The sequence below is a fragment of the Staurois parvus genome, unplaced genomic scaffold (genome assembly GCF_062004578.1).
Source record: "Staurois parvus isolate SC_StPar_1 unplaced genomic scaffold, SC_StPar_1.0 ptg000781l, whole genome shotgun sequence".
Lineage (NCBI taxonomy): Eukaryota > Metazoa > Chordata > Amphibia > Anura > Ranidae > Staurois > Staurois parvus.
Window position 1 is genome coordinate 11,657 of NW_028318577.1, and position 26,202 is coordinate 37,858.

The window sequence follows — 26,202 nt, forward strand, 5'->3', positions numbered from 1 at the left end:
TTCAGAATCAAATCCTACAAGGACGTTGTAACTACCCAAATGCAACTAAAATGACATCAATTGTTTATGTAATACAGTAGTAAATGGTTCTTATGTGGTTTCTTCATTGCCACAATTATTCAACCCCTTAAAGACTACCACTCTGAAGAACAGAGGTTCATACAGGTGCTTTCCATCAGGTATTGAAAACACCTGTGGATGTCACCGAGCAGCAATCAAGCATAATAAGCACCAATTAGGCAGCTTTAAAATGACTGTGATACTCAGCTCCTTCTAGACATTTACTGGTGTGGTTACAAACATGGTGAAGGCAAGAGAATGGTCCAGGAAGACAAGAGAAGAGGTGATTTCTCTTCACAGGAAGGGCAATGGCTATAAGAAGATTGCAAAGATGTTAAACATACCAAGAGACACCTTAGGAAGCATCATTCGCAAATTCAAGGCAAAGGGCACTGTTGAAACGCTACCTGGTCGTGGCAGAAAGAAGATGCTGACTTCGACTGCTGTGCGCTACCTGAAGCGTAGAGTGGAGAGAAGTCCCCGTGTGACTGCTGAGGAACTGAGAAAAGATTTGTCAGATGTGGGTACAGAAGTTTCAGCCCAGACAATAAGACGCACACTGCGTAATGAAGGCCTCCGTGCCAGAACTCCCAGGCGTACCCCCTTGCTGTCTCCAAAGAATAAGAAGAGTCGACTGCAGTATGCCAAAAGCCATGTGGACAAACCACAAAAGTTGTGGGATAGTGTTCTGTGGACTGATGAAACAAAATTAGAACTGTTTGGGCCCATGGATCAACGCTATGTTTGGAGGAGGAAGAACAAGGCCTATGATGAAAAGAACACCTTGCCTACTGTGAAGCATGGTGGAGGGTCAATCATGCTTTGGGGCTGTTTTGCTTCTGCAGGTACAGGGAAGCTTCAGCGTGTGCAAGGTACCATGAATTCTCTTCAGTACCAGGAGATATTGGATGGAAACGTGATGCAGTCCGTCACACACCTGAGGCTTGGGAGACGTTGGACCTTTCAACAGGACAATGATCCCAAGCATACCTCCAAGTCCACTAGAGCATGGTTGCAGAGGAAAGGCTGGAACATTTTGGAGTGGCCATCGCAGTCACCAGACTTAAATCCGATTGAGAACCTCTGGTGGGACTTAAAGAAAGCAGTTGCAGTGCGCAAGCCTAAGAATGTGACTGAACTGGAGGCCTTTGCCCATGAAGAATGGGCGAAGATACCCGTAGATCGCTGCAAGACACTTGTGTCAAGCTATGCTTCACGTTTAAAAGCTGTTATAACTGTAAAAGGATGCTGTACTAAGTACTAAGATTGAATGTCACTTGGGGGTTGAATAAAACTGATAATGCTGTGAGCACAGAAAAGACATTTGTGGTTATTTCATTATAACTGTTATGTTATATTTGTCTGACCTACAAGTGCCTCTTTAATGTAAATGTAAGCAAGATGACTGAATGATCAAAAGCAATGTCAAACTGGCCAAAACACTCAATTTCAGTGGGGGTTGAATAATTTTGGACACAACTGTATATATATATATATATATATATATATATATATATATATATATATATATATATATATAGTTCAATAAATTATATATATATATATATATATATAAATATAATTCAATAAATCAATAAATTATATATATATATATATATATATATATATATATACACACACTGTATGTTGAAATGCGTTTTTATTACAAAATATATGAAAAATATTTGTGAAAATACATTTCAAAATACTGTATGTCTTTAAAAATAAAAAAACTACATTTTTGAAAAGCATTTAAAAATATATGTAAAACTATATGTTAAAATGACTTTTTTATATGTTAAAATGTGAAGAATATTTTTAAAAATGTTTTTCAGATATTTTGTAATATATAAAAAATGCATTTCAACATGCAGTATATACTGTATATACAGTATATATATATATATATATTTATATTTTGAAATATATTGAATATTTCCAAAATTGTAGTATTTAAAATATATGTCAATATATTTGGGAAGAATATTTTTAAATTATATATTACAAATATATTTTTCTTCCATGTGGGTCATCAATGTATCAAAGACAGGAAGTGGGTACAGATAGTTACACAGTGCATCCATTTGTATGCTGTCCAATAATAAAGCATCTCGTAAACACAAATATAAAAAAAATGAACAGGAAGGGCACAAAATGTTTATTTAAAAACAATTATATTCTATTTTTACTATAAAGTAAAAAATGCAAAAAGAATTGAAATTGTCAAAGACTGGAAAGAAGGGGGCCAGTGCTCCAAATATTTCATAGCAAGATTGTTTTTCGACACCTGCAAAGTATCACATTGCCCATTTTTGCTAATATTTATTCCAGGCTAGGATGGCATAATTCTTGTTCTATTGCTGACCTCCCTGGCTGAAAATTCAACTTTCCTGGCTGTCAGGAGTGGCTTTTTCACTGACGTGGAACAAGCCTACGTATCAGAGGCTCTGACTTTACTCTTCCTTTCCTTCCCCGTATGCTTGCCTTGGCTCAGTAATTAAAAAAATACTGAAATCTGAGGATAAGCATGACTGCCAAACAACTAGTATTTTCAGAGGGAGATCTGTTAACTGTCTTTTTTCCGCTGTTGCAAGAAACAATTGTATTTAGTAATCTCAAGGCCTCGCCCATCACAATGTGATAATAAACTCCCATTTGAAGCTCTTTCAGTGGCTGATTTAATCACTTACTGAGCATGTAGCTTCTTTATATTTTATTCCTTGCCTGTGCTCCAGTTTAATCTGGTGCCATGGCCAGCCCCAGGTTTCCTGTGTCAGGGTTGCTCCCATGGAACTAGAGGGGCGCTGGGGTGGGCTGTGCCTACCCCCCCCCCCCCCACCAGATTTTAGTTGTACTGAGACCACAAATTGGGGAAGAAAAGGGGGTAAGGTTAATTTGTGCTTGGGATGAGAGGTTTGTGAAGGAGGAGGGATGTAGGGGGATATTGGGAAGGGAGGATTTGTATCAGGAGGAATAAATAGGGGCATATCTGCTAGTAGAGGGGAGTAAAGGGATTTGTGCTAGGAGTGGGAGGGGATTTTGGTTAAGAGGGGAAATGGGGGAATTTGACCCCCTGTACCCTGCCCTGCTGACCCCATCCTCTATCCTGCTGACTCCTGTACATTGCCCTACTGACCCCCTGTCCACTTTCCTGCTGCCCCCTGTACCCTGCCCTGCTGACCCCTGTCCTCCATCCTGCTGACTCCTGTACATTGCCCTACGGACCCCCAGTCCTCTATCCTACTGACCCCTGTACCCTGCCCTGCTGACCCCTGTCCTCCATCCTGCTGATTCCTGTACACTGCCCTACTGACCCCCTGTCCTCTTTCCTGCTGACCCCTGTCCTCCATCCTTCTGACTCCTGTACATTGCCCTACTGACCCCGTCCTCCATCCTGCTGACCCCTGTACACTGCCTTTATGACCCCATTTTCTCTACCCTGCTGGTTCCTGTCCTCTGCCCTTTTGACCCCTCTTCTTTGACATACTGACCCCTGTCCTTCTGACTCCTGTACACTGCCTGCAGACTCTCCTCCTCTGCCCTGCAGACCCCTGTCCTCTGTGATCCCTGTCCTCCGCCCTGCTGACTGTGCTAGGAGGAGGAATGGGGGGATAAAGTATATGATAGAAGGGGCGATTGGGGGGATTTGTGCTAGGAGGGGGTGGGGGGATTTTTGTTAAGGGGGGAATGGGGGGATTTGACCCCCTGTTCCATGCCCTGCTGACCCCTGTACACCACCCTGCTGACCCCTGCCCTGATGACCCCATGGGGGGGGGGGGGAGCTGTATGGGGCCACATGGTTTCTAACAGCAGCCCTGAATGTACAGGTTGTACTCAGAGGGGGGAGGAGGGTGAAGGAGTTAATGAACTGGGCACATACAGTGGGAGGATGGAGATGAAGGAGTTAATTTGCAGGACAAGGGAGGCACAGGGTTAATATCTATCTATCTATCTATCGATCTATCTATCTAGTTGTATCCGGCCCTTGGCGATTGCATGGACCGTCACTCGTAAGCGACTTTTTCCATGAATTCTCTTAGCAATTATTTTTACAGGGTAGGTTGCCAGGTCTTTCCCCAACCCCCACCATGCAGAAGATCCCACATGGCCAGGAATGAATTGAGGACAATTTAGACAGGAGCCAATTAACCTACCAGCATGTCTTTGGAGTGTGGGAGGAAACCCAAGCAAACACAGAGAGAACATGCAAACTCCATGCAGGAGGCGCCATGGTTGGGATTCAAACCCACGACCCAATTACTGCAAGGCAGAAGTGCTAACTACTAAGCCACTGTGCCGCCAGGGTTAACATACAGGCCAGTATAGAGACAGGGTTGGAGATGAGATGTACAGGAGGGGAAAGGGTTAAAAGACAATCCCACAATCAAATTCATTAACCCTCCCCCTTTTTTTGTAATCTGGTGCATTCTGGAATCCCTTCATTGAATAATTCCTCCTTCCACTATTGGGATTGGCCATCACAGCAGTCACACGGCACAGATCCACTCTGATTGGCTCTTTTAATTTTCCCTGTGTTCTGCCCTATCTAATGAAATTGCAGTCACAGGCATTCTGCATGCACCTGGCGGGATCACAAGTACTAAATAGGGCATTCCAGGAATACACGCAGGTAAAGTCAAAATAGAAGCTAATTTGTGTGAATGAGATTAAGCGCTTCATATATGCCCAGTGTTGTAGCAATGAGGCAATATAAGGCCCCATGTACACAGGACACTTCTGAATGATGGAATCTGCTGGAAAACGTAGGTCAAAATAAGTCTGTTCAACCGTGTTTGCATAACACATTTATGCACGTTTGCATTTAGAAGAGTTTTTAAAGATAAGCACAGGAGAACCTCCCAAATGCCCAGAATGCACTGAAAAGTGGTAAATTATTAACTCTTTCAGACTGTTTCAGAGAAATACAGAGAGTAGAAGCAGAGACAGCAGTATGTGTTGAGATTAGCTGAGGTGGGAGTTGCTCATTAAAATTTCTTTTGTTTCCAAGGGTGGGAAAGGTGTCTGGTGGAGGGAGTCACTGAGGCCACCTGGCAGGGGGTCTTCATGAGGAATTTGAGGTGTGAATTGGTCATTAACATATCTTTTGTTTCCAAAGGTGGGAGAGGTCTGAGGTGTGAATGGTCATTAACATATCTTTTGTTTCCAAGGGTGGGAGAGGTCTGAGGTGTGAATGGTCATTAACATATCTTTTGTTTCCAAAGGTGGGAGAAGTCTGAGGTGTGAATTGGTCATTAACATATCTTTTGTTTCCAAGGGTGGGAGAGGTCTGAGGTGTGAATGGTCATTAACATATCTTCTGTTTCCTAGGGTAGGAGAGGTCTGAGGTGAGAATTGGTCATTAACATATCTTTTGTTTCCAAGGGTAGGAGAGGTCTAAGGTGAGAATTGGTCATTAACATATCTTTTGTTTCCAAAGGTGGGAGAGGTCTGAGGTGTGAATGGTCTTAACATATCTTCTGTTTCCAAGGGGGGGAGAGGTCTGAGGTGTGAATGGTCATTAAAATATCTTCTGTTTTCAAGGGTGGGAGAGGTCTGAGGTGTGAATGGTCATTAAAATATCTTCTGTTTCCAAGGGTGGGAGAGGTCTGAGGTGTGAATTGGTCATTACAATATGTAACAAGCTTGGTAGGAACATCCTGTGTTCAGTGTTTTGTCCATCTGAGTACTCTTTGCATGCATTTTTCATGATGAAAAAAGGCTCCGGACAGCATCGGGAACTGGAAGAGTTAAAAAAAAAGGTTTCAAACGCTTATAAACACGATTTGCAGCGTTTACAAGCAGGTTGCATTTGAAACGCTGATAAAATCGACTGCTGAACGCAAGTTTTCTGCGTTCAAAAAAACGACCGTAAACTCAAATGGCTGTAAATGAAGATGTGTACATGGACACATAGGAAAACATTAGGGGGGGTTCAGGGGCTGCTGAAAAAAATGCTGAACATATCCTAAATGTGAGTTTATCAGCTGCAGTGTACATGGAGCCCTTAATGAACAAACGGGGATTCGCATGAAGAGTATGATTTACATTTCTGAGTTATTGCAATCCGTGCCAAGCTGGCCGGCTGCAGATCTCCAGCTGGACGTCGGTGAATCAAGAACCACTGCTGCAGTCAGGAAGTCTACTTTGCAGGAGAAATCCCGTTGCTTACAATGTCAGTTTTGTTTCCTCTTTTATTTGGGACGTTGGTCAAGATACCAAAGTCTCCAGCACCTGGAGTGGTTCCTCTTGCTTTAATACAGACAATGTTCATTGGATTTTCACAAGGCCATGGCTCTGTCTGGTGTTGTCCATTGACTGTCCGGTGCATTGGGTTCCCCCCGTTGGCCCAGTGGCAGTTCATCTCTGAGCCCATGTCCACCAACTACACCTCGGCCTCCACACTGCTCCCTGTGTTGGCCTCGGGGGTTTGTGGTTTCTCCTCCCTCCCATTGGAGGTTACTTCTTCCTCTCTCATGTTCTCGGCGCTGGCGGTTTCCTTGAACACTTTGGTCTCCACAGACTCCTTCTCCTCTTTTATTTTCCTGAAGAAGACGTTGGTTTTGTACCTGCAGCAGAAAAAAAAGAATACAAATTCATTTTCTACAACATCTGTATTGGTATTTCTATTTTTTATTTTTCCACCTCAATTCTTAACCTCTTTCCTGCCGCCCTATAGCAGAAATACTGGTACGGGGTGGCAGGGGTGCGCAAAATCACGTATATACAGTCAGGTAGGGGGCGCGCGCCTTACCTGTGCTGCCATTGGCGGCCTCAGCTGTCAATCACCAGGTCCCGGTCATCGAGTCCCGGCCGGCACCCAGCGACGGGGGAGAGACCTGTATGCAGGGGCGGACTGACAACTCATGGGGCCCCCGGGCAATAGGGGATCATGGGGCCTCTGTGTCCTTGCCAAAACTCAAAAAAGCCTATGAAAAAGGTACCAGGGGCATCTCATGAGGCCCCCTACTGACCCCGGGCCCTCGGGCACTGCCCGAGTTTCCAAATGGTCAGTCCGCCCCTGCCTGTATGTGAACAATACAGATTTCTCCCATGTCAGATCCTGCATGGCAGAGCCATACAAAGCAGTGTGCATACAGTGTAAAGCACAGACACAGCGACACAGCACACAGTTAACCCTTTGATCACCCCAGATGTTAACCCTTTCCTGCCCAGTGCCATTAGTACAGTGTCAGTGCTTTTTATTAGCACTGATCACTGTATTGGTGTCATTGAAGATGTCAGTGATAGTCAGTTCCCCCCCCCCCCCCAGTGTCAGAATGCCTGCCGCAGTCGCTGATTGCCACCATTACTAGTATAAAAAAAACAATTCCAGTACATATACCGCCATTTGTAAACACTATAACATTCACGTAGACCAATTAACCGCTTCCCGATCGCCCTATAGCAGAAATACTGCTACAGGGCGGCATGGGTGTGCAAAATCATGTGTATGTATATGTGATTTTGCATTTCCAGGTAGGGGGCGCGCGCGGGTCATTTGTGCGCCCTACCCGCACCGCCATTCACGACCTCGGCTGTCAATCACTGGGCCCTGGCTGGTAATTACTCGCCGGCGCCCAGTGATTTCCAATGATCGCCTAAGGTGAAATGTAATCGCTATAACTTTCACGTAAACCAATTAATTTACACGTATTGGGATTTTTTTTTTAGCAAAGACACGGAGCAGAATACATTTTGGCCGAAATTTATGTGGAAATTAGATTTTTTTTATTATTTTACTGGACATGTTTAATAGCAAAAAATAAAAAAAGTTGTTTTTTTCTCAAAACTGTCAATCTTTTTTTTTTAGCGCAAACAATAAAAAACACAGAGGCGATCAAATACCACCGAAAGAAAGCTCTACTTGTTGGGAAAAAGGACGTACATTTAATTTGAGTGCAGTGTTGCATGACCGCGCAATTGTCAGCTAAAGTAACGTAGCGCCGTAACGCAAAAAATACCCTGGTCAGGAAGGGGGGAATCCTCTGGAGGGTTACTAAACCCCGGACTCTGCATTCACTATATCCGCTCTCCCTGGACCCTGCATTCACTATATCCGCTCTCCCTGGACCCTGCATTCACTATATCCGCTCTCCCCGGACCCTGCATTCACTATATCCGCTCTCCCCGGACCCTGCATTCACTATATCCGCTCTCCCCGGACCCTGCATTCACTATTTTTGGTCTCCCCGGACCCCGCATTCACTATATCTGCTCTCCCCGTACCCCGCATTCACTATATCCGCTCTCCCCGGACCCCGCATTCACTATATCCGCTCTCCCCGGACCCCGCATTCACTATATCCACTCTCCTTGGACCCCGCATTCACTATATCCGGTCTCCCCAGACCCCGCATTCACTATATCCGGTCTCCTCGGACCCCGCATTCACTATATCCGCTCTCCCCGGACCCCGCATTCACTATATCCGCTCTCCCCGGACCCTGCATTTACTATATCCGCTCTCCCCAGACCCTGCATTCACTATATCCGCTCTCCCCGGACCCCGCATTCACTATATCCGCTCTCCTTGGACCCCGCATTCACTATATCCGGTCTCCCCGGACCCCGCATTCACTATATCCAGTCTCCCCGGACCCCGCATTCACTATATCCGCTCTCCCCGGACCCCGCATTCACTATATCCGGTCTCCCAGGACCCCGCATTCACTATATCCGGTCTCCCCGGACCCCGCATTCACTATATCCAGTCTCCCCAGACCCCGCATTCACTATATCCGCTCTCCCCGGACCCCGCATTCACTATATCCGCTCTCCCCGGACCCTGCATTTACTATATCCGGTCTCCCAGGACCCTGCATTCACTATATCCGCTGTCCCCAGACCCCGCATTCACTATATCTGGTCTCCCCGGACCCTGCATTCACTTTCAGAGGCGGACTGACCATTTAGCCACTCGGGCACTGCCCAAGGGCCTGGGGTCAGTAGGGGGCCCCATGAGATGCCCCTGGTACCTTTCATAGGCTTTTTTGGGTGTGGTTTGAGTGTGGGCAAGGACACAGGGGCCCCATGAGTTGTCAGTCCGCCCCTGTTCACTATATCCGTTCTCCCTGGACCCCGCATTCACTATGTCCGCTCTCCCCGGACCCCGCATTCACTATATCTGATCTCCCCGGACCCTGCATTCACTGTATCCGCTCTCCCCGGACCCTGCATTCACTATATCCGCTCTCCCCGGACCCTGCATTCACTATATCCGCTCTCCCCGGACCCTGCATTCACTGTATCCGCTCTCCCCGGACCCTGCATTCACTATATCCGCTCTCCCCGGACCCTGCATTCACTATATCCGCTCTCCCCGGACCCTGCATTCACTATATACGCTCTCCCCGGACCCTGCATTCACTATATCCGCTCTCCCCGGACCCTGCATTCACTATATCCGCTCTCCCCGGACCCTGCATTCACTATTTTTGGTCTCCCCGGACCCCGCATTCACTATATCTGCTCTCCCCGTACCCCGCATTCACTATATCCGCTCTCCCCGGACCCCACATTCACTATATCCGCTCTCCCCGGACCCCGCATTCACTATATCCACTCTCCTTGGACCCTGCATTCACTATATCCGGTCTCCCCGGACCCCGCATTCACTATATCCGGTCTCCCCAGACCCCGCATTCACTATATCCGGTCTCCTCGGACCCCGCATTCACTATATCCGCTCTCCCCGGACCCCGCATTCACTATATCCGCTCTCCTTGGACCCTGCATTTACTATATCCGCTCTCCCCAGACCCTGCATTCACTATATCCGCTCTCCCCGGACCCCGCATTCACTATATCCGCTCTCCTTGGACCCCGCATTCACTATATCCGGTCTCCCTGGACCCCGCATTCACTATATCCAGTCTCCCCAGACCCCGCATTCACTATATCCGCTCTCCCAGGACCCCGCATTCACTATATCCAGTCTCCCCAGACCCCGCATTCACTATATCCGCTCTCCCCGGACCCCGCATTCACTATATCCGCTCTCCCCGGACCCTGCATTCACTATATCCGGTCTCCCAGGACCCTGCATTCACTATATCCGCTGTCCCCAGACCCCGCATTCACTATATCTGGTCTCCCCGGACCCTGCATTCACTTTCAGGGGCGGACTGACCATTTAGCCACTCGGGCACTGCCCGAGGGCCTGGGGTCAGTAGGGGGCCCCATGAGATGCCCCTGGTACCTTTCATAGGCTTTTTTGGGTGTGTTTAGAGTGTGGGCAAGGACACAGGGGCCCCATGAGTTGTCAGTCCGCCCCTGTTCACTATATCCGTTCTCCCTGGACCCCGCATTCACTATGTCCGCTCTCCCCGGACCCCGCATTCACTATATCTGATCTCCCCGGACCCTGCATTCACTGTATCCGCTCTCCCCGGACCCTGCATTCACTATATCCACTCTCCCCGGACCCTGCATTCACTATATCCGCTCTCCCCGGACCCTGCATTCACTATATCCACTCTCCCCGGACCCTGCATTCACTATATCCACTCTCCCCGGACCCTGCATTCACTATATCCGCTCTCCCTGGACCCTCTGTCTGGACAGTGCTGATTGGCCCTGTGCTGATCACATGTACTGTCCTAGGAAAAAAAAACTCTCTAGCAATGCACACCAAACTGAGCATGTACAGCTTATCCCCAAGGATCTGTTCTATCAGCAGATGGATTGGGGACAGTGGAAGAAGGGGAGAATCAGAGAAGACAGGATCAAACAGCCTTTTTACACAATGCGAAGGATTAACCCCTTAGGTTCCACAGTGAGTATAACAAGCGTGCTTTGCTGCATCTACAGACTGATTGTACTGTTGGGGGTTTAGTAACACTTTAAGTTCCTTTTAACATGAGGCACAAAATACCCCAAACACTTTAAAGTGGTATTAAAGGTTCAGCTTTTTTTGCAAAAAAATAACAAACATGTCTATACCTATACTTACCTGCTCTGTGTAATGGTTTTGCACAGAACAGCCCTTCCTCTCGAGTCTCCCACTGGTTCTCCTGGCTCCTCCCCCTTGACCTGTGCCCCCCAATAGGAAACCGTTTGCTATGGGGGCACTGGTGCCTGCTTGCTCCTGAGCGCGGCTCTTTGCTTCCATAATGCACAAACTGTAGAGCCGTGGCTCAGCCCTGCCGCTTGCTCTCATGTCATTGGCTCACTGACTGTGATTGTCTCAGCCAATGGGGAGAGGGAGTCCTGGGACATCTGAGGCCCTCATGCTCATTGCTGGAATGAGGGGGTGCTTGGGTGAGTATTGGGGGGCCTGTGGGGGGAGCAGCCTTTACAACCACTGCAATGCTGACCTCCAGCTGTAGCGGCTCCTTTCCTGGAATGAAATGGCTTACTCAGATTTCCCTGCACACTGTGAGCTTCTCACAATGTGCATTGGAAGCTGCAGCAAGTCAGATAGAGCTCCGCCTCATTTCCTGGCTGGAATACATCCAGCATCATCCCCCCATCCTTAGCTTGACTGTCTGTGGACCGCCGTGGAGGCTCAGCATCATATGTGGGCGGTCTGCATGCAAATACAGCCTGCCTAGGGACGCCCACTCCTCCAGACTGACACACACCCATCAAGGCATTTTGATATTTGCATAACTCCTCCCACTGCTTGCATCAGAGATGAAGGGTACTGAGTCACAGCGCTATGTGTTTTCAGGAAACTATGTACAGCCACCTGCCAGTCCCTCCCACCAGCCATGATCTGCCTGTATTGCATAGGGAAGCACAGAGACCCAGGGGTGATGTCACTGGGTCTAAAATAAGGTGCGTAGAGAAAATGGAAAGTTTATATTTCAAAATTATATATTGATAAGAAGAGAAAGGAGGCACGAGGGAAGGCCGCATGTACAGAATAAATCTCTTTCTTTAGATCTACATGAACTTTACATTTTATATATTTTTTTTACATTTTAGAGACTATTTTACAAATAAATGCTAGGCGCAGTATTCATCCGTGATGCGGGGTTTGCAGTGCCTTCTGTACTGTTGGAATTATTAGGTATTACTTACTTCTTAATGTAGCAGACGGCGAGTCCCACGGCTGCTACGAAAAACACAAGAGCCAGGATGAGAAGTGCGGTGGGTAATTCTGCGCGCGAGAAAAAAAAATTACATAGGAAATATATTAAATGAATGAACATAATTCTGTGTCTTTCATAAAAGAAAAATCATTTGTCATTATTGTAATTTTAAACTCTAAATTGGTATTAAAAAAGTGCTGGGGGGGGTGTTTGTGGGGGGCGGGGGAGAGGGGGGATGGGAGCACTGCAAGCTTATAGTTTATTCCAACTTGGAGTTCAGCATTAATAAAAACCAATAAACTCTATGACCATTGGTGTGGCACCCAGTGCCGGGATGAGGTCATCAAGCACCCAGGGCAAAACATGCCAAACTGCACCCCCCCCAAAAAAAAAAGTATGAGTATTATGTGTCAGCAAAAATCCCCCCCCCCCCAAAAAAAAAAAGATGTGAGCACTAATCCTCACACTTACCCCCTAATAATAAATTCCTCTTGCAAGCCAAAGTTCTCCCCAAACACTCATTCCCCCTTTTTCAGAACAAATTCCCCTTTCAGCTCAAATACTCTACCTCCCCAAATCCCCCCTCCTAGCACAAATCCCCCCAGATCCCATCTCCTAGCATTAATCACCCACTCCCCCCCCCCGAATTCTCCCTCCTAGCACAAATCCCCCCAATCATTCCTATTAGCACAAATCCCCCCTTCTAACAGAAATCCATTTTCCTGGTACAAATCCCCCCAGTCATTCCTAATAAAAAAAATCCCCCCTTCTAACAGAAATCCACTCTCCTAGTACAGACTCCCCCAATCATTCCTACTAGCACAACCTCCCCCCCATTCCCAAATCCCCCTTCTAACAGAAATCCACTCTCCTAGTACAAATCCCCCCAATCATTCCTACTAGCACAAACCCCCCCCCCCCCAAATCCCCCCTTCTAACAGAAATCCACTCTACTAGTACAAATACCCCCAATCATTCCTACTAGCACAAATCCCCCCCATTCCCGAATCCCCCCTTCTAACAGAAATCCACTCTCCTAGTACAGATCCCCCCAATCATTCCTACTAGCACAAATCCCCTTCATTCCCAAATCCCCCCTTCTAACAGATATCCACTCTCCTAGTACAAATCCCCCCATCTCCTAGCATTAATCACCCCCCCCCCCCGAATTCTCCCTCCTAGCACAAATCCCCCCATTCATTCCTACTAGCACAAATTCTCCCTTCCAACAGAAATACACCCCCAAATCCCCCCTTCTAACAGAAATCCACTCTCCTAGTACAAATCCCCCCGATCATTCCTACTAGCACAAATCCCCCCCATTCCCAAATCCCCCCTTCTAACAGAAATCCACTCTCCTAGAACAGATCCCCCCAATCATTCCTACTAGCACAAATCCCCCCCCATTCCCAAATTCCCCCTTCTATCAGAAATCCACTCTCCTAGTACAAATCCCCCCCCCCATCTCCTAGCATTAATCACCCCCCTCCCCCCCAAATTCTCCCTCCTAGCACAAATCCCCCCAATCATTCCTACTAGCACAAATCCCCCCACCCCCAAATCCCCCTTCTAACAGAAATCACTCTCCTAGTACAAATCCCCCCAATCATTCCTACTAGCACAAATCCCCCCACCCCCAAATCCCCCCTTCTAACAGAAATCCACTCTCATAGTACAAATCATCCCAATCACTCATACTAGCACAAATCCCCCCACCCCCAAATCCCCCCTTATAACAGAAATCCGCTCTCATAGTACAAATCATCCCAATCATTCATACTAGCACAAATCCCCCCACCCCCAAATCCCCCCTTCTAACAGAAATCCACTCTCATAGTACAAATCATCCCAATCATTCATACTAGCACAAATCCCCCCACCCCCAAATCCCCCCTTCTAACAGAAATCCACTCTCATAGTACAAATCATCCCAATCATTCATACTAGCACAAATCCCCCCACCCCCAAATCCCCCCTTCTAACAGAAATCCACTCTCATAGTACAAATCATCCCAATCATTCATACTAACACAAATACCCCCATCCCCAAATACCCCCTTCCAACAGAAATCCACTCCGTCCAAATCACCCATTCTAGCACAACCCCCAAAATCCCCAACTGCACCCAGGGCAGCTGTCCCTCCTGCCCACCTCTTGTCCAAGCCCTGGTGACACCTTCTTACATATTTCAAGGATTGCATGCCAACAGAGGGTCTAACCTTTCCCCACTCATCCCCCACAATTTAAAGTGGCTGTAAACCCTTACATCTACCCAGTGAAGTGACTGGCCTTAGGTGAGACACAGTGATGAAACAAGTCCTTCTACATACAATAAGTTGTACCTGTTTATCTATAGCACTCTCTCCTCTACAGCTATCCAAAGTCCAGAATGTACACAGCATTACTGAGCTGCAAAAGGCAGAGGGTGGGGATCTGATGTCAAATACTGCACAGCACCTAGCTGAGTGTAATCTGAGACTTGGGTGGAGGGAATAGGCAACCCCCATCCACACAGTCTCATAGGGAAACATGCACAGCTGAGGCCGTGAATCCCCCTGTAGCAGTAGTTCTACTATAGGACGGTTGGGAAAATATATTGCGGTTAAACTATATTTAACAACAATAGAAAATGTCTACAAAGAAATGACTTTACTTCCAAATACGATTCTCTCGCTCTGTCGTGCTGCTTGATTTTCCGGTGGATTTGTTGGTTCCTCTGTTGGTGGTTGAGTTGTCATCCTTGGCGTCGTAGCTGGCGGAACCTCTTTTGGCGTCAGTCTCAGCGTTGTTATCAGCGTGGTAAGCAATGGACGGCTCGTTAACTCTCTTAATGTGGTTGGTAAGATTGGCCAGGCTGTTGATCTCTCTTGCAGTTCTGGGATCTGTTGGTGAGTGGTTGGCAGTAGCTGGGATCCAGTGGTTGGCGCCAAGGTGCTTGGTGGTATGGTTACCATGAGCTCTGGTTTACAGGAATTGATCCGCAGATCTGAAATGAGAGCAGCAATAATTGATGGAATCTGGTCAACATATGCTGGCCTTCTACAATTGCAAGAATTTGGCCATCATCTGGCCTCCATCAATTGCGATTTCTTAACCTTGGATAGAAATTGGCTGGTGGCCAAACTATTAAAATGTGTTTGTGAGTATGCTGGAGATGTCCAGTGGCATGAACTTTATGGCCAAACACAAACTGAATATTAAATACACTCACTGGCCACCTTATTGGGTCCAGCTTACTTTACCAAGAAAATATCCCTCACACCATGACACCACCACCACCAGCCTGAACCGTTGATACAAGGCAGGATGGATCCACCACACCATGACACCACCACCAAAAGCCTGAACCATTGATACAAGGCAGGATGGATCCCCCACACCATGACACCAAAACCAGCCTGAACCGTTGATACAAGGCAGGATGGATCCACCACACCATGACACCACCACCAGCCTGAACCTTTGATACAAGGCAGGATGGATCCACCACACTATGACACCACCACCAGCCTGAACCGTTGATACAAGGCAGGATGGATCCACCACACCATGACACCACCACCACCAGCCTGAACCGTTGATACAAGTCAGGAAGGATCCCCTACACCATGACACCACCACCAGCCTGAACCGTTGATACAAGGCAGGATGGATCCACCACACCATGACACCACCACCACCAGCCTGAACCATTGATACAAGGCAGGATGGATCCACCACACTATGACACCACCACCAGCCTGAACCGTTGATACAAGGCAGGATGGATCCACCACACCATGACACCACCACCACCAGCCTGAACCATTGATACAAGGCAGGATGGATCCACCACACCATGACACCACCACCACCAGCCTGATCCGTTGATACAAGGTAGGATGGATCCACCACACCATGACACCACAAGCACCAGCCTGATTAGTTGATACAAGGCAGGATGGATCCACCACACCATGACACCACCAGCCTGATCCGTTGATACAAGGCAGGATGGATCCACCACACCATGACACCACCACCACCAGCCTGAACCGTTGATACAAAGCAGGATGGATCCACCACACCATGACACCACCACCACCAGCCTCAACCGTTGATACAAGGCAGGATGGATCCTTGCTTTCATGTTGTTTATGCCAAATTCTGACCCTACCATCTGAATGTCACAACAATCAGTCTGCCCATTCTCCCCTGACATCAAAAAGGCATTTTCGTCCACACTGCTGCTCATTGGATATTTCCTCTTTTTTGGACCATTCTCTGTAAACCCTAGAGATGGTTGTGCATGACAATCACAGTAGATCAGCAGTTTTTTTTAAATACTTAGACCAGCCTGTCTGGCACCAACAACCATGCCACTTTAAAAGTCACTTAAATCCCTTTTCCTCCCCATTCTGATGCTCGGTTTGAATTTCAGCAAGTCGTCATCACCACGTCTAGATGTCTAAATGCATTGAGTTGCTGCCATGTGATTGGCTGATTAGCAATTTGTATTACCAAGCAATTGAACAGGTGGACCTAAGATGGTGGCCAGTGAGTGTATGTTATTTCAGTACCATTTTGGTAAATACTCTATAGAAGTTTTACTTCCTAGATGCCCAGAAAGGACCACAACCTATCAATTTAAGCTAATGATGTTCATCTGCAACTAACCAGGCTACAGTAAAAGCATGGAAATTGGTTACCATTAACCCACAGGAGGTCAAATCCAGAGTGTCATGGATGAGAACCAATGATGACATGACTGGAATACTGGAAGATGGGATGGCTTTGTTTGAGAAAGTGTGGTCCCTATGGATCAAACACCACTTACCCTGGACTTCGACCGCTTTGACCTCCTAAACCTCCAAACCCTCTGGATGGATTCTTTAAATGTTTTTGACAACTCTAAATGATCCCTCCGGCCCAGGGGTGGACTGACAACTCATGGTGCCACTGGGCAATAGGGGATCATAGGGCCCCGGTGTCCCCGCCCACACTCAAACCACGCCCAAAAAATCCTATGAAAGGTACCAGGGGCATCTCATGGGGCCCCCTACTGACCCTGGGCCCTCGGGCGGTGCCCGAGTTCCCAAATGGTCAGTCCGCCCCTGCTCCGGCCACAGAACCCCCTTCCCCCAGGAGTATAAATGGAATGCTACAACAAGAAGTGCCTAAACAAGGACGTAATGGCATAGCAGGATCATCAGAGACATTTGGAATGTTAAACCTCATGTAAAATTTTAGCAGTTTGATTTAACTTTACAGCCCTGGACAAAGGTTTTGAGAATGACACAAATATTAATTTTCGCAAAGTCTGCAGCTTCCGTGTTTTTAGATCTTTTTGTCAGATGTTACTCTGGTAGACTGAAGTACAGATATAAGTATTTCATAAGTGTCAAAGGCAGGGGCGGACTGATCACTTGGAAACTCGGGCACTGCCCGAGGGCACGGGGTCAGTAGGGGACCCTATGAGATGCCCCTGGTACCTTTTTCATAGGCTTTTTTGAGTTTGGGCAAGGACACAGGGGCCCCATGAGTTCTCAGTCCGTCCCTGGTCAAAGGCTTTTACTGACAATGACATGAAGTTTATGCAAAGAGTCAATATTTGCAGTGTTGATCCTCCTTTTTCAAGACCTCTGCATCTCATCCTGGCATGCTGTCAGTCAACTTCTGGGCCACATCCTGACTGATGGCAGTCCATTGTTACATAATCAACGCTTGGAGTTTGTCAGAATTTGTGGAGTTTTTATTTTGTTCACCCGCCTCTTGAGGATTGACCATAAGTTCTCAATGGGATTAAGATCTAGGGAGTTTCCTGGCTATGGACCCAAAATGTTGATGTTTTGTTCCCCAAGCCACTTAGCTATCGCTGTTGTCTTATGGCAAGGTGCTCCATCATGCTGGAGAGGGCATTGGTCATCAGCAAACTGTTCTTGGATGGTTGGGAGAAGTTGATCTCGGAGGATGTTTTTGTACCATTCTTTATTCTTGGTTGTATTCTTAGGCACAATTGTGGGTGAGCCCGCTCCCTTGGCTGAGAAGTGACCCCACACATGAATGGTCTCAGGATGCGTTACTGTTGGCATGACACTGGACTGATGGTAGCGCTCACTTTTTCTTCTACGGGCAAGGCTTTTTCTCTGGATGCTCCAAACAATCGAAAAGGGAAATGACTTTGACCCAGTCCTCAGACATCCAATCCCTGTACCTTTTGCAGAATATCAGTCTGTCCCGGATGTTTCTCCTGGAGAGAAGTGGCTTCTTTGCTGTCCTTCTTATCGCCAGGCCATCCTTCAAAAGTCTTCATTTCACTGTGCGTACAGATGCCTCACACCTGCCTGCTGCCATTCTTGATCCCGCAGCTGAATCAACTTTAGCAGATGGTCCCGGCACTTGCTGGACTTTCTTGGGCACCCTGAAGCCTTCTTCTCAAAAATTGGACCTCTCTCCTTGAAGTTCTTGATGATCTGATAAATGGTTGATTTAGGTGCAATCTTAGTAGCAGCAATATCCTTGCCTGTGAATCCCTTTTTGTATAAAGCAATGATGACCGCATGTGTATCCTTGCAGGTAAATTAATATTTGTTTCATTCTCAAAACTTTTGGCCAGGGCTGTATTTTAATATTCTGCTCTTCGCATCATTATTGTCTTTTTATACTCTCTCTTGCTATATACTGCTGATGAGAATAGTAATTTAGCAGTTTATATTTACTAAAATAATTGCATTTCCATGTTGTGTGTACTGTGGGAGACCAGATATAGTGAATGCAGGGTCCATGGAGACCGGATATAGTGAATGCGGGGTCTGGGGAGACCAGATATAGTGAATGCAGGGTCCGGGGAGAGCGGATATAGTGAATGCAGGGTCCGGGGAGACCAGATACAGTGGGGCAAAAAAGTATTTAGTCAGCCACCAATGGTGCAAGTTCTCCCACTTGAAAAGATGAGAGAGGCCTGTAATTGGCATCATAGATAGACCTCAACTATGAGAGACAAAATGAGAAAAAAAATCCAGACAATCACATTGGCTGATTTGGAAAGAATTTATTTGCAAATTATGGTGGAAAATAAGTATTTGGTGAATATGAAAAGTTCATCTCAATACTTTGTTATATATCCTTTGTTGGCAATGACAGAGGTCAGACGTTTCCTGTAAGTCTTCACAAGGTTGGCACACACTGTTGCTGGTATGTTGGCCCATCCTCCATGCAGATCTCCTCTAGAGCAGTGATGTTTTGGGGCTGTCGCTGGGCAACACGGACTTTCAACTCCCTCCAAAGGTTTTCTATGGGGTTGAGATCTGGAGACTGGCTAGGCCACTCCAGGACCTTATAATTGTAATTACAGGCCTCTCTCATCTTTTTAAGTGGGAGAACTTGCACAATTGGTGGCTGACTATATACTTTTTTGTCCCACTGTATAGTGAATGCAGGGTCCGGGGAGAGCGGATATAGTGAATGCGGGGTCTGGGGAGAGCGGATATAGTGAATGCGGGGTCCGGGGAGAGCGGATATAGTGAATGCGGGGTCTGGGGAGAGTGGATATAGTGAATGCGGGGTCCGGGGAGACCAGATATAGTGAATGCGGGGTCCAGGGAGATCGGAGCGGATATAGTGAATGCAGGGTCCGGGGAGAGCAGATATAGTGAATGCAGGGTCCGGGGAGAGAGGATATAGTGAATGCAGGGTCCGGGGAGAGAGGATATAGTGAATGCAGGGTCCGGGGAGAGAGGATATAGTGAATGCAGGGTCCGGGGAGAGCGGATATAGTGAATGCAGGGTCCGGGGAGAGCGGATATAGTGAATGCAGGGTCCGGGGAGAGCGGATATAGTGAATGCAGGGTCTGGGGAGAGCGGATATAGTGAATGCGGGGTCCGGGGAGATCAGATATATTGAATGCAGAGTCCGTGGAGAGCGGATATAGTGAATGTGGGGTCTGGGGAGACCAGATATAGTGAATGCAGGGTCCGGGGAGAGCGGATATAGTGAATGCAGGGTCCGGGGAGAGTGGATATAGTGAATGCAGGGTCCGGGGAGAGCAGATATAGTGAATGCAGGGTCCGAGGAGAGAGGATATAGTGAATGCAGGGTCCGGGGAGAGCGGATATAGTGAATGCAGGGTCCGGGGAGAGCGGATATAGTGAATGCAGGGTCCGGGGAGAGCGGATATAGTGAATGCAGGGTCCGGGGAGAGCGGATACAGTGAATGCGGGGTCCGGGGAGAGCGGATATAGTGAATGCAGGGTCCGGGGAGAGCGGATATAGTGAATGCGGGGTCCGGGGAGACCAGATATAGTGAATGCCGGGTCCGGGGAGAGCGGATATAGTGAATGCCGGGTCCGGGGAGACCAGATATAGTGAATGAGGGGTCCGGGGAGAGTGGATATAGTGAATGCGGGGTCCGGGGAGCATGAGGGCCTCAGATGTCCCAGGACTCCCTCTCCCCATTGGCTGAGACAATCACAGTCAGTGAGCCAATGACATGAGAGCAAGCGGCAGGGCTGAACCACGGCTCTACAGTTTGTGCATTATGGAAGCAAAGAGCCGCGCTCAGGAGCAAGCAGGCACCAGTGCCCCCATAGCAAACGGTTTCCTATTGGGGGGCACAGGTCAAGGGGGAGGAGCCAGGAGAACCAGTGGGAGACTCGAGAGGAAGGGCTGTTCTGTGCAAAACCATTACACAGAGCAGGTAAGTATAGGTATAGACATGTTTGTTATTTTTTTGCAAAAAAAGCTGAACCTTTAATACCACTTTAAAGTGTTTGGGGTATTTTGTGCCTCATGTTAAAAGGAACTTAAAGTGTTACTAAACCCCCAACAGTACAATCAGTCTGTAGATGCAGCAAAGCACGCTTGTTATACTCACTGTGGAACCTAAGGGGTTAATCCTTCGCATTGTGTAAAAAGGCTGTTTGATCCTGTCTTCTCTGATTCTCCCCTTCTTCCACTGTCCCCAATCCATCTGCTGATAGAACAGATCCTTGGGGATAAGCTGTACATGCTCAGTTTGGTGTGCATTGCTAGAGAGTTTTTTTTTCCTAGGATAGTACATGTGATCAGCACAGGGCCAATCAGCACTGTCCAGACAGAGGGTCCGGGGAGAGTGGATATAGTGAATGCAGGGTCCGGGGAGAGCGGATATAGTGAATGCAGGGTTTAGTAGCACTTTAAAGTATAGGCAGAGAACAGAGGAAGTTATCAACTCACAATATTTCTGGCAGGATCAATATATATACTTTTTGCACTTGAAACAAACCACTTTCAATGATGTATCTAACAGACCAAATAATAGAAGTCCATAGTTAGTATCTACACCTGTTACTATCACCAATGCGCTCCTTTTCTCTGCCAGTAATAAAGTGATCCAAGAAGTGTATTTTTGCTGCAGGTGTACACTGGGCATCTTCAGCTGCTTTGAGTCCCCAGCCTCTTGTATGTTGCTGTCTTTGTAGAAGGTCAGAGACTCAAAGCCTTGAAGTCATCCGGTCAGTAAAAACAGCCAGTCAACCAGCATTTTCAGATGAAAATGTATACTCACCAGAAGCATTGAAACAGTAGGCGCTGAAGTCACGGGACAACGGGACGGTCCAGGTGAGGACCCCGGTTAAGTTCTTTCCACATTTTTCATTGTTCTGAATCCGTGAAATGACTCCGTATTTCTCCATCACCCACCCGTAGCTGTAGAGGAGAGGAACAGCCATTGCATCAAAGATATAAAGGTGATGATGTCAGAGTATATTTAAAGTAGATGATGTTTACCAACAGATCCAGATATTTGGTTATCCAAAGTATAGGGTGTTCATAAACATTTATTAAGGTACACCTGTAACTATCGCACCTGTGCACCCCTGAAAAACAACCCCCCACCATAATCCCCCCTCCACCAAACTTTACACTTGGCCCAATGCAGTCAGGCAAGTACCGTTCTCCTGGCAACTGCCAAACCCAGACACGTCCATTAGATTGCCAGACAGAGAAGCGTGATTGGTCACTCCAGAGAACACGTCTCCTCTGCTCTAGAGCCCAGTGGCGACATGCTTTACACCACGGCATCCAACGCTTTCCATTGCACTTGGTGATGGAAGGCTTGGATGCAGCTGCTCGGCCATGGAAACCCATTCCATGAAGCTCTCTACACACTGTTGTTGGGCTCATCTGAAGGCCACACCAAGTTTGAAGGTCTTTAGCTATTGGCTCTGCAGACAGTTGGCGCCTTCTGTGCAGTTGCTTCCACTTTGTTATAATCCCACTAACAGTTGAGCATGGAATATTTAGTAGCCAGGAAATGTCACGGATGGACTTATTACACAGGTGACCACCTATCACGGGACCACGCTTGGAGTCACTGAGCTCCTGAGAGCGACCCATTCTTTCACCAATGTTTGTAGAAGCCATCTGCATGCCTAGGGGCTTGATTGTATACACCTGTGTCCATGGAGGGGATTGGAACACCTGAATCACATGATTTGGAGGGCGGGCCCAATACTTTTGGCAATATAGTGTGTATATATACATATATATGTATGTATATATATATATATATATATATATATCTTTTTGACACACCTGTTACATTGTATCAATGTACGATATAACTACCTAGAACATTGATAGATTTATCAACATTGTTGATGTTTGGCAACATCGTGTATATATCTATATATATATATGTATATCTATATATCTATATATACACACACATATATATATATATTTTGTGTGTGTAGGACAAATAATACTTTCCTTTGCTGATATTGGGATGGATTTACTAAAATTGGGGGGACACAGGGGGGACTTGGCTTACTACTTGCTACTTACTTACTACTACTATATAAGGGATGAATTAATATGGGGGATGAATTACTATATGGGGGAAGAATTACTATATGGGGGAAGAATTACTATATGGGGGATGAATTACTATGGGGGATGAATTACTATATGGGGGATGAATTACTATGGGGGATGAATTACTATGGGGGATGAATTACTATATGGGGGATGAATTACTATATGGGGGATGAATTACTATGGGGGATGAATTACTATATGGGGGATGAATTACTATATGGGGGATGAATTACTATGAGGGATGAATTACTATGGGGGATGAATTACTATATGGGGGATGAATTACTATGGGGGATGAATTACTATATGGGGGATGAATTACTATATGGGGGATGAATTACTATGGGGGATGAATTTCTATATGGGGGATGAATTACTATAGGGGGGATGAAATACTATGGGGGATGAATTACTATATGGGGGATGAATTACTATATGGGGGATGAATTACTATGGGGGATGAATTACTATATGGGGGATGAATTACTATGGGGGATGAATTACTATATGGGGGATAAATTACTATAGGGGAGATGAATTACTATGGGGGATGAATTACTATATGGGGGATGAATTACTATATGGGGGATGAATTACTATGGGGGATGAATTACTATATGGGGGATGAATTACTATGGGGGATGAATTACTATATGGGGGATGAATTACTATATGGGGGATGAATTACTATGGGGGATGAATTACTATATGGGGGATGAATTACTATAGGGGGGATGAATTACTATGGGGGATGAATTACTATATGGGGGATGAATTACTATAGGGGGGATGAATTACTATGGGGGATGAATTACTATATGGGGGATGAATTACTATAGGGGGGATGAATTACTATATGGGGGATGAATTACTATGGGGGATGAATTACTATATGGGGGATGTATTACTATGGGGGATGAATTACTATAGGGGGGATGAATTACTATATGGGGGATGAATTACTATGGGGGATGAATTACTATAAAACAGTGGTTCTTAACCTGGGTTAGATCGAACCCCAGGGGTTCAGTGAGTCAGTCTCGCGGGTTCGGCAGAGGTGAAGACCCACACCCGACTCATATGATTCGTGCAGTAAATATTCATTATTATGTTTTTGTTTTTGTGTGAAAATCATGTTTTAATGGTTTTGTTCTTTGTTCTTAACGGTTTTGTTCATTTTGTGCACCTATGTATAAATATATACCTATGTTTTGAATTTTAAAAATCATATTTTATTTTTCCAATTAAGAAGGGTTCGGTGAATGCGCATATGAAACTGGTGGGGTTCAGTACCTCCAACAAGGTTAAGAACCACTGCCCTATATTGTTTATAAATATATTAAAAAGTAAGGGTCCCAACACTGAACCTTGGGGTACCCCACTAATAACACTGAACCCTGGGGTACACCACTGACACCTCTAGACCATTCAGAGTATGAATCATTAACCACTACTCTCTGAATACCATCTTTTAGCCAGTTTTCTATTCATTTATATACGGATTTTTCCAGGCTGTAGAATTTACCTTACACATTAGCTGTGTGTGGGGAACTGTGTCAAACGCTTTTGCAAATTCCAAGTATACCACGTCCACCGCCACCCCTCTGTCCAAGTATACCACGTCCACCGCCACCCCTCTGTCCAAGATAACCACGTACAACGCCACCCCTCTGTCCAATTATACCACGTCCACCACCACCCCTCTGTCCAAGTATACCATGTCCACCACCACCCCTCTGTCCAAGATAACCACGTACACCACCATCCCTCTGTCCAATTATACCACGTCCACCGGCACCCCTCTGTCCAAGTATACCACGTCCACCACCACCCCTCTGTCCAATTATACCACGTCCACCACCACCCCTCTGTCCAAGTATACCACGTACACCGCCACCCCTCTGTCTAAGTATACCACATACACCGCCACCCCTCTGTCCAAGTATAGCACATACACCGCCACCCCTCTGTCCAAGTATACCCCGTCCACCGCCACCCCTCTGTCCAAGTATACCACATACACTGCCACCCCTCTGTCCAAATATACCACGTCCACCGCCATCCCTCTGTCCAAGTATACCACGTCCACAGCCACCCCTCTGTCCAAGTATACCACGTCCACCACCACCCCTCTGACCAAGTATACCACGTCCACCACCACCCCTCTGTCCAATTATACCACGTACACCGCCATCCCTCTGTCCAAGTATACCGCGTCCACCGCCATCCCTCTGTCCAAGTATACCACGTCCACAGCCACCCCTCTGTCTAAGTATACCACGTCCACCACCACCCCTCTGTCCAAGTATACCATGTACACCACCACCCCTCTGTCCAAGTATACCACGTACACTGCCACCTCTTTGTCCAATTATACCACGTCCACAGCCACCCCTCTGTCCAAGTATACCACATCCACCAAGACCCCTCTGTCCAATTATATGACGTCCACAGCCACCCCTCTGTCCAAGTATACCATGTACACCGCCACCCCTCTGTCCAAGTATGCCACGTCAACTGTCACCCCTCTGCCCAAGTATACCATGTACACCGCCACCCGTCTGTCCAATTATACCATGTCTACAGCCACCCCTCTATCCAAGTATACCACGTCCACCAAGACCCCTCTGTTCAATTATACGACGTCCACAGCCACCCCTCTGTCCAAGTATACCACGGCCACCGACACCCTCTGTCCAAGTATACCACGTACACTGCCACCCCTCTGTCCAAGTATACCACGTCCACAGCCACCCCTCTGTCCAAGTATACCACGTCCACAGCCACCCCTCTGTCCAAGTATACCACGTCCACAGCCACCCCTTTGTCCAATTATACCACGTCCACCAAGACCGCTCTGTCCAATTATACAACGTCTACAGCCACCCCTCTGTCCAAGTATACCATGTCCACAACCACCCCTCTGTCCAAGTATACCATGTCCACAACCACCCCTCTGTCCAAGTATACCATGTACACAGCCACCCCTCTGTCCAAGTATACCACCTACACCGCCACCCCTCTGTCCAAGGTTTTGCTCACCTCCTCATAAAAAGAAATCAGATTTGTTTGACAACTTCTGTCTTTCATGAGTCCATGCTGTCTGTTGCTTAAAATATTTTTTCCCAGAAAGAACTCATTTATGTGGTCGTTTATTAAACTCTCCAGTATCTTCCCAACTATAGAAGTTACACTAATAAGTCTATAATTACTTGGTAATGATTTTGATCCCTTTTTTTACTCTCCACTCAAATTTCCAACTCTTTTTAG

General features: G+C 46.8%; 1 protein-coding gene across 1 annotated transcript in view; it reads right to left on the bottom strand.

Moving 5' to 3' along the window:
- Positions 1–2,203: 2,203 nt before the first annotated feature.
- The window catches only part of LYVE1 (lymphatic vessel endothelial hyaluronan receptor 1), a 38,143-nt gene continuing 14,144 nt past the window's right edge, over positions 2,204–26,202 (bottom strand). Inside the window, exons 3-6 of the mRNA XM_089654613.1 lie at positions 21,620–21,759; positions 14,749–15,081; positions 12,085–12,163; positions 2,204–6,626 (exon numbers count right to left, since the gene is read on the bottom strand). Of these exons, the coding sequence (XP_089510739.1) occupies positions 6,443–6,626; positions 12,085–12,163; positions 14,749–15,081; positions 21,620–21,759 (736 nt within the window). The 3' untranslated portion in view covers positions 2,204–6,442. The remainder of the gene's footprint in view (positions 6,627–12,084; positions 12,164–14,748; positions 15,082–21,619; positions 21,760–26,202) is intronic.